Source organism: Somniosus microcephalus, chromosome 31 (assembly GCF_052327205.1).
Source record: "Somniosus microcephalus isolate GS21.2 chromosome 31, FLI_Smic_1.0, whole genome shotgun sequence".
In the NCBI taxonomy this organism is placed as follows: domain Eukaryota; kingdom Metazoa; phylum Chordata; class Chondrichthyes; order Squaliformes; family Somniosidae; genus Somniosus; species Somniosus microcephalus.
The window spans coordinates 27,462,301-27,472,127 of record NC_141017.1 but is presented as its reverse complement, the minus strand read 5'-3'; the positions used below and the strand labels follow the sequence as shown (position 1 = coordinate 27,472,127).

The window sequence follows — 9,827 nt, the reverse complement described above, 5'->3', positions numbered from 1 at the left end:
AGCCACTCAGTTGTACCAAATTGCTCCGAAAAACATCACCTTCACCACACGGACTGCAGCGGTTCAAGGCGGCGGCTCATCACCACCTTGACAAGGACAATTAGGGATGGGCAATAAATGCTGGCCTTGCCCACATCCCAGGAACGAATAAAATAAAAAGATCAAGTGGAAAACTGTTTGACTGGCCTGTACAGGCAGGCTGTGCTGTGCTGCAACGCCTGGGAATAAGGGTTGGTGCTACCTCTGGAGGCATCCACAGTGATCATCTCTTTTCATTAGCCTCAGAATCTCCAGAGACAGCAAGGCTGCCTCATTTACTTTGCCAAGCTGACACCAACCTGTGCTTGCCGTCAGTGGCCTCTGCGGTAACGTGAACAGAGTAATAAATGGCCCAGAAGAGCGCCAGTCGGCGCAAGTTCCGCCTCTAGTTCCTGGATGCTGTCCAAAACTATTAATGACATTTCCTTTAAGTCTAGCATGGCCTGGTGCCTCTCCAATCTAATAAGTGAAGGCCTGTTCAATCGTTTGGGTCGGCAACACTGCCTGTACTTGCAAACGAGGCTTTACTGATCCCACTGATGAAGATATGCTATCAAGACGAGAGAGAAAGAAACAAGCAAAACACACACTATTCATTCCAGCTCCATCCACCAGTTTATTTTCTTTTTGTCACCATTTGGTATTCACTGAACGCTGTGCAATGTTACTAGATCGTGGCAGCACGTGATTGTAAACAGCTGACAGGACAGACAGGCGCTGTAGGGGGAACAACTGGCAATGTTTGGTCACCTCTGGAAAGACGTCTGATAAAAAAATACAATGATCCTATTTCAAAAATTTTTAAGACACGATTGTTTGGTCACAGACACGGGAAGGGATACAAAAGCTGGGTTTGACTCGAGTTCAATAAAAGGTGCAACTGGGGACTCCTGCGTGTGCGCGCTTGAATCAGATTTGCCTCGATAGACTGGTTGGGAGGGAAGAGGGACACAGTGAGCCATGTGGGAAGCAACAACTGAGCAGCAAATCAACAAGACCAAAACCCACTAGGCTGTAAGATCAGAGCGTTAACTGCTACACAAGGCAACCCATTTATTACAAATTCTCAAGTGGCATATACCTTCTGGGTACCACTGTCATTATAGAAGAGCAAAGAGGCAAAAGAAAAACTCGAGATATTTGCCTCTCGGAAGGAAAAAAAAAAACCCCTGGAAATCGGTTCCACTCTGCCTGAATCCAGCCAGCTGAGTACTGAGCGACACGGACATCTGTTAGAGAAACTGGTCACCCAAACTGCCACGGTCTCCCATCGAGGGAGGACTGCGAGGTTCCGAGCATTTATTAAAAAAAAAAGAGAAATTGGGGGGGGGTTGAAGAAAACTGTCAAAACAAAATTAAACCATTTCAACAAAGATATTAGTTGGTTATGATATCATTTCAGTACTTTCACATTTAGGATTTTTCTAACATTAATAGATTGTGGGACCTGCCTTCTTGGGGGGCAGGGGGGAGGCGGTGAGAGAGAAGAAAGGAAGAACATTCTTCATAAACTATGACTAGGCTGAGGAAGCAGCATGCACGCAATCTCGAGCCCAGACCCGAACTAGATTTTCTTTTTAAAAAGGTGACTTACGACTCCTTCACAGGAACACCGATAGCCAACTGCACATACAACAGCTCCAATCAGCCCCATTGATTTTTCTCCTCTAAAATTTTATAATCAAGTCTTAGAAAAATTTCAACTTTATTTCACTGAAGCGTAGCATATTGGCCGAGATTGGGTACCAAGCCTGAGCTACTGTGCTTCGTAGATCTGGGAAGTGGAGGGGAGAAGAGAAGAGAAATACAGTGTCGTTAAAGACAAGAGATTTGTAGAGTTGCGATTTAGTGCCCAAGTAACCAGTGATGGAGGGGGGGAGCTCACCAAATGTTCTGGGAACAAAGGCCATCATTTCGGAAAACTGCCCATTGGGGAGGGCTTCAATTAAAAAAGGAAACTAGTCTGAAGGAAAAAGGTGCCCGCTGGGTTAACAGTGCTGCAGGCCCCACCAGATTCATCCCGTCCGTTTCTTCACAAAGAGGTTCCATCAACCTACACAGGGAAGAAAAAAATATCATTCAGAAATCAATGCAGAAGAAATTAGAATTTTTTTTTTCTTTCAAAACTTGTCTAAATTGGTTTGTTCCCATCATCCAGTGCACACCGTCTTCCCCAGTTGGCAGGATCAGATGCTAATCTGTCCAAGGCTGCTCAAGCCAGCCAGCCAGGTAGGTAGGTGTGACGCCGACAGTGGCTGCCACATGTGCAGATTTTCCCTGTCTCCCTCCCTCCCTTTGGGGCGGTCTGTAATGCACCCCTTAAAATAGAATGGCCAGGATTGGGAATACAGGAAACTCTATTATCCAGCACCAACGGGACCGGCGTGGTGCCGGTTTATCAAAAAGTCCGGATTACAGAGAGGTATAGTTAAAAGGTACGAGAGCCCCGTACACAGCAACAAATCCAGGCTTCCCTGTTGCTTAGCAACATGTGCAGGAACTCCGGCCACAGACCAAGCGTCCCTGTTGCTTAGCAACAAGTGCACAAATCCCAGTTACACAGCCACAGATCCAGGAACGGCCACTAATATGAAGTAAAACTTACCTGAACCTACTCCTGAATTTTGCCGGTTAACAGAGATTTCTGGTTATTTAGGTGCCGGTAAATCGAGAGTTTCCTGTACTGGGAAATTGGGTACATCAGCACAGACCTGCATCCTACATTTTGCGAGACATTTCAGAGAAGAGTCTACGCTACATCCAACTACAAGTCCCATTCTGACGAAAGGTCACCGACCTGAAACATTAACGGTTTCTCTCTCCACAGATGCTGCCTGAGCTGCTGAGCATTTCCAGCATTTTGTTTTTATTTCAGATTTCCAGCATCCGCAGTATTTTGCTTTTGTACAAGTACAGTTCATGTGCCCAATTGCCTTCTCTCATTTCATACCTTATGTTCTTGTAGTCCACTTATCCATTAAGAATTTCAGATTCGAAGCAGTGTTACATAACTGAAAGATCATATACTGAATTTAATATGTACGATCCTTTACTCTCTGTTCACTGAATACCAGGCTGAGTATCAGGCAAGTGGCTGCTTCACACCCTCTGGCCGATGCAACTTTTTGGCCAATTAAGTTACAAGAACAGATCAGAAATGCAGTCACTCAGGTCTCCCCATTGCGCACAGTCGGAAAGTACTCGATAGTGTTTCCCCACTACAACAAATGTGCTATCTGTAGCGTGCTTAGCAGTTGTTAAGCAGAATGCCATTAGTACATACAGCATAAAAGCACTCTCTCTTGCTTTCCCTCCTACTTCCCCATTGTTTCCCCTACCATCCATCATTTGAGGCAGGTAATGGTGACCTGTTCCCGTCACGGAGGAAGCTGCGACACTGAATTGCTCTCAAAGGCCTAACAGCCTGCTTAACAACAGCAATGACAAAGGGGATAAGTACATGAACAAAATGGTCCTAGAAAGGGAAATGGGTGCAGGAAGAACACAATCGGAATTCAACGTCCGTGCTATCACAAGTGGCAAAACCGCAAGACAACAACTTTTGTCTTTCAGTAACTTTGAACTGGTCATACTAGAATTGTTGCACGTTATAGTTGCTCTTACTTAATTGTTCCTATTTAGGTTTAATTTCTATTGAGGAGGGAGATGTATTGGTGTAACTTTATATTGATAGTCAAGTACAGTTCAGAGAAGGTTCACTCGGTTGATTCCAGAGATGAGGGGGTTGACTTATGAGGAAAGGTTGAGTAGGTTGGGCCTCTACTCATTGGAATTCAGAAGAATGAGGCGATCTTATCGAAACATATAAGATTGTGAGGGGGCTTGATCGGGTGGATGCGCTGAGGATGTTTCCACTGATGGGTGAGACTAGAACTAGGGGGCATAATCTTAGAATAAGGGGCTGCCCTTTCAAAACTGAGATGAGGAGAAACTTCTTCACTCAAGAGGGTAGTAAATCTATGGAATTTGCTACCTCAGAAAGCTGTGGAAGCTGCGACATTAAATAAATTTAAAATGGAGATAGACAGTTTCCTAGCTGATAAAGGAATTAGGGGTTACGGGGAGAGGGCAAGGAAGTGGACGTGAGTCTAGGTTCGGATCAGCCCTGATCCTACTGAATTGCGGAGCAGGCCCGAGGGGCCGTATGGCCTACTCCTGCTCCTTCTTCTTATGTTCTTATACAGGATATACCCTGACTGTTCTCTCTGAGCTGACAGGGCTGCTGCATATGTTTTGGTTGAAATGGCTGAACGTTAAGCAGCACGGTTTTAATCTCGGAAGTCTTGCGTTTAGCAAGGCTGCACGTTGCTGACCGCACCTCGCTCACAAGCCTGTTCCCATCACGGAGGAAGCCGCGACACTGAACTGCTCTCAAAGGCCTAACAGCCTGCTTAACAACAGCAATGATAAAGGGGATAAGTACATGAACAAAATGGTCCTGGGAAGGGAAATGGGTGCAGGAAGAACACAATCGGAATTCAACGTCCGTGCGAGGGGCGCCTGGCTCACCTGTTATGCCCACTTGCCCGATTCTCACAGTTCATCATGGTCTGAGCCTCCTTCATCCATTTCCTCCTGGCAAAGGGCTGGTGTCGAAAACTCCATCAGGTATTCACAGCGGCTGGGCTCTGACGTGGATAACACAGCAGTCTCTTTGCCACAAGACAACTTAACCTGTTAGCAATTGAAATGATATTAAAGCCATGCTCCTTCAGCCAGGTTAAAGGTTAAACTAGCTTGCACTTTTTATGCATTTGTTGCCTCCATTTTGGTGTCAGATGGGCTCAGTGGTAGCACTCTCATCTCTGGGTCAGGTGGTCATGCACGGGTTCAAGCCCGTGACCACAACTTAAGCACATAGCGGAGGTTGATACTTGAATTCATTACGGAGCAAGGGCTGCACTGTCGGAGCTAATTTGTGCACAGCAAGGTACAGGAAACTCTCGTTTAAACGGCACCCAAATATCCGGAATTCTCTAGTAACCGGCAAAATTCTCGCTCCGAAAACAACACCTCAATAACCAGAAATGTTGCCGAGTCCGAGTCTCCCGCGGTGGCCGAGTTAGTCAGTGGGGGTAGTTCTCCAAACTGCCACTACTCGGCTTCTTGGCACTGTCGGAAGTCGGAACACCTCAATACCCCTGTAACAGGAGTCTGACTCTCCCGCGCTGCCGGTAGTCTCTTCTGATCCGCCATTTTACAGGGGTGCTGTGTGTCTCCCACGCTGCTGGTAGTCATTACATTGCATTACCCTCAACTGGCAGGACTGTACTTAATCAAGCATCTTCCACCATCCATTTAACACAACATTCTGTAGGTGAGTGCCCAATTACTGTATACTGCACATTCCTTGATTTTTTTATTTTTCTTTGTTAAAAATAGCCTCGGTAGATAACCCTCTCTGCCATCCGGAATTTTTGATCAACCGGCAACACGCCGGTCCTGTCGGTGCCGGATACCAAAGAGTTTCCTGTACCGCAAAACAGCAATGAGTGATTGAGGGAGAAATGTTGGCCAGGGCACTAGGAAATTCCCTGCTCTTCAAGTTCACAGCACAGAAACAAGCTATTTGGCCCAACTGGTCTATGTCGGCGTTTATGCTCCTCACGAGCCACCCCCCACCATACTTCATCTCACCCCATCAGCATAACCTTCTATTCCTCTCTTCCCCATGTACTTATCTAGCTTCCCCTTAAATACATCTATGCTATTTGCCTCAACTACTCCCTGTGGTATCTTCTTTGGAAAAAGTGCCACGGGATCCTTTACGTCCATCTGAACAGACGGGGGCCTTGGTTTAATGTCTCATCTTAAAAGACAGCGCCTCAGTCAATGCAGATATCCTTCAGTACTGCACTGAGGCAGCAACCTGGATTATATGCTCAAGTAATGGTGTGGGACTTGTACCCATGACCTTCCACCTCAGAGCCAAGTGCCATCAACTGAGCCGTAACGACACCTAACCTGGACTTGCAACAAAATTACTGCCGAAAGAATCACCTGCATCTTCTGTTTCTCACGCACGCACGCGACAACAAACTATCCACTGTGTTGCACAATTACAAATCTAGATGCACTTACCAAAGTGGATCTGTTGGGCCCCTGCCAACAGCCAGTACCATGTTCATACTTCATCGAACTAAACTTATTGCTTTCTGGTCCAGCCCAGGAACCCCACAAGCTGCAAGCACACACAAAAAAAGTTATTAATACATTCCAACATCATAAGTGTGCTTGTTGCAAAATTAACTAAATTAACATTGGAACACACGAATAGGAGTAGGCTATTCAGCCGCTCAAGCCTGTTCTGCCATTCAATTCGATCATGGCTGATCTGTATCTCAACTCCATTTAACCGCCTTAGTTCCATGTCCTTCAATACTCTTGCTGAGCAAAAATCTACCCATCCGAGCTTGGAAATTTTCAATTGGCCAAGGAGTGCTCCAGATTTTCACTACCCTTTGTGTGAACTGCTTCCTGACATCAACAACGTGTATTTATATAGCACCTTTAAACGTAGTAAAACGGCCCAAGGCGCTTCACAGGAGCGATTATCAAACAAAATTTAGCACCAAGCCACATATAAGGAGATATTAGGACAGGTGACAAAAAGCTTGGTCAAAGGGGTAGGTTTTAAGGAGCATCTTAATGGAGAGAGCGGTAGAGAATGGTAGAGGTTATGGGGGGGGGGGGGGGGGGGAGATTGTAGAGCCTGTGAATGCACAGCCGCCAATGGTGGAGCGATTAAAAATCTGGAAGGCACATGAGGCTAGAATTGGAGGAGCGCAGAGATCTCCGAGAGTTGTAGGAGGTTACAGAGATAGGGATGGGGCGAGGCGGGATTTCAAAAAAATGAGAATTTTTAAAACTCGAGGCGTTATCAGACCGGGGAGCCAATGTAGGTCGGCAGGCACCCCCGAATGGCCAAGCTCGAATTTTAAGATTATGCCCCCTTGTTCTGGACTCACCCCACCAGAGGAAATAGTTTCTTTCCATCTACCCCATCAACTCCTGTTTTAAACACCGCAATTAGATCACCCCTTAATCTTCTATACTCAAGGGAATGCAAACCTAACAAGATGAAGCTTTCCCCAAAGATTGACTGGGTAAATGCACCACATCTGGTACTGGGCCATACAGGCCTCAAGGTTCTAGATCCAATCTTGGTCTGAGCTCAGTTAGCTGATCGCCGATGCGCTGCATCTTGTCTCAATGCCCCCGAGCTAGGGGTTGAGGTGGGGGTGGGTTTAAACATAAGCAGTTATTGCTGCTGGAAGGTGCACACGTGTGTCGGACAATGGCAGGACTGGTTCCACCTAAAATACATTCGTCTGCATGCCCGATACGAGACTCCCAAAACAAGTGCTCTACTCGGAGCTCCGACACGGCAAGCGAGCCCCAGGTGGGCAGAGGAAACACTTCAAGGACACCCTCAAAGCCTCCTTGAAAAAGTGCAACATCCCCACCGACACCTGGGAATCCCTGGCCCAAGACCGCACAAAGCAGAGGAGAAGCATCCGGGAAGGCGCCGAACACCTCGAGTCTCTTCACCGGGAGCAAGCGGAAGCCAAGCGCAGGCAGCGCACGTCAACCCAAGCACCCCACCCACCCGCCCCACCTGTGACAGAGACTGTAGGTCCCGCATTGGACTCATCATTTACTTGAGAACTCATTTTTAATGTGGAAGCAAGTCATCCTCAGTTCCGAGGGACTGCCTAAGAAGATGATGATTATTCCATGGGCAAGTGGCATGTTGGCATTCAACATTTCTCCCGCACATGAAAAATGACCACTTGGATATAATACCAGAGCACAGCCAGCTTCTGTGAACCCATTTTCCAAGCACGAAGCCACTGCAGTTGAGAGAGGTGAGAAAATTTGAAAAAATTAAAACGAGCAGACAAAACTTGCCTCATCTGGTGTTCAGGGACAGCAGCGGGGAAGTGTTCCTAAGTTCACCAAGTGGAGCAACACTGAACAAGTTTACAACTACCAACCGGAATAAATCTTCACTTAACACGTTTACTATTCACTGGAACCAAAGCAATTCTGTCCCTCGAGTGCCCGAAATCAAACTGTGCAGCCTGTAGCTATGTGAATAATTCAGTTGTGAGAAGGAAGGGCTGGGGGTGGGGATCTCAGCCTAAACATCCCGACACCACTAGACAAGGAGAAATAACACAATAGAAAATGTTGGAAACAGACAGCAGGTGCACTGGCGCCTGAAAGGAGGATACGTGAAGGCACTTCCCAGTTCCGATGAAGGCTCACAATGCGAAGCATTAAAAATTGAAACAGAGTAAGGTATAGGGTTGCAAGGAGAGAGAAGGGCATTGGGATTAGTTTTAGTTTCGGATTGTTCTAGCAAAGAGCTGGCACAGACACGATGGGCTGAATGGCCTCCTTCTGTAATGTAAACTTCCGCCGTTAACCAATCTTTTCTCAGATGCTGGGTATTATCAGCATTTTTCATAATTACAGATTTTCAGCACTGGTAGCTGTTCATTAGTTCTACTATTGGGTATAGGTAGCAATAGGGGGAAACGATATGGTCTCCATTTTCTTTTTGGCTGCGAGACTACTCAAGCCTACTTGGTACTTCCGTTCCCCTTTTTTTCTTTAAAGATATCATCTTTTTCTTAAATGCTAACCAGGCGCTAGCATGTTAGAACTGGAAAATCTAGGCATTCCCTTCCGTAGCATTCAAGGTTTAGATTTAGCATTGCTTCCATAATGTGTTTCATGTAAAGATTCCGTGCTTGAAATGTATAAAGGATTTTTTTTTGGTAAACATTTCAAGAGATAATAGATTCTATTAAGAGTTTTAAAAATCATCCTCTACAAGTCAAAAGGGGGAAAATAAATCATTCGGCTTTAACAGTTGTTCAACTAAGGAATGAATGATTAAATATTTAACAGCTTCATTTTTTTTCAAAGCAATTCCGAGATACCCTGGACATTTTAACGTCAGTACAAATTTTTTTTGAAAGAAGATTGAAACAGTAGTTGACAAAAAGGAAAGGGGTTATTACTACAAAAATACAGGGGATTGGCTTTCATTCTGTCCAGCAAAAAGCATACCATATGAAATATATGCTTTCAAGGTAAAAAAAAAAAAAAACAGCACTTTTCTCTCAGGCACCTTGGCTGACATACGTTACCCATCACATAATAGATCAAAGTGTAGATCAGCCCAATGGCAGACAGAACTAGTTGAAATTTGGAGCATCATTAGGTGGAGTGAATGAATTTTTCAGCCTGCAGATTGGTCCCAGGTTCTGCGTGGTTACAGTTCAGCACTTGGGAAGACGGGCTCAGCCGGGCCTGCTTTACGTGGCATGGCCGGCAGAGTGGTCCCACACCCCTGGGGTCTTCCGCCATGCTCCCGGGCCACGGGAGCCTTCTCTGCATTGCCAGATTTTTCCATGCTTCCCCTCCCCCCTCTGCTGCGACCATTTATACTTCCTCTGCTCCCATCTTTTGTTTCTTTACTTGTCCCACGATCGCCCCCTTTTGCCTCGCACCATCATCCCTTTCCTCGTTTAAATCACTCCTGCCCGCCACCCCTGATCACAGAGCTTGACTTTTGTTCTTTCCCTGCCCCCCCCCCCACAATCCCCACCCTCATTGACTTTGACCTGATATTGTTTAAAAGCTGTTCATCTTTAACATCTTCCAGAAAGATCGACTTGAAGCGTTAACTCTGTTTCTCTCTCCACAGAGGCTGCCTGACCTGCTGAGTGTTTCCAGAAGTTTGTTTTTATTTC

At 46.0% G+C, this 9,827-nt stretch overlaps 1 protein-coding gene across 1 annotated transcript in view; it reads right to left on the bottom strand.

Annotated features, from left to right (window-relative positions):
* Positions 1-631: 631 nt before the first annotated feature.
* The window catches only part of prkcsh (PRKCSH beta subunit of glucosidase II), a 76,090-nt gene continuing 66,894 nt past the window's right edge, over positions 632-9,827 (bottom strand). Inside the window, exons 15-17 of the mRNA XM_085971673.1 lie at positions 6,142-6,241; positions 4,570-4,734; positions 632-2,092 (exon numbers count right to left, since the gene is read on the bottom strand). Coding sequence (XP_085827799.1) covers positions 4,594-4,734; positions 6,142-6,241 — 241 coding nt within the window. The 3' untranslated portion in view covers positions 632-2,092; positions 4,570-4,593. The remainder of the gene's footprint in view (positions 2,093-4,569; positions 4,735-6,141; positions 6,242-9,827) is intronic.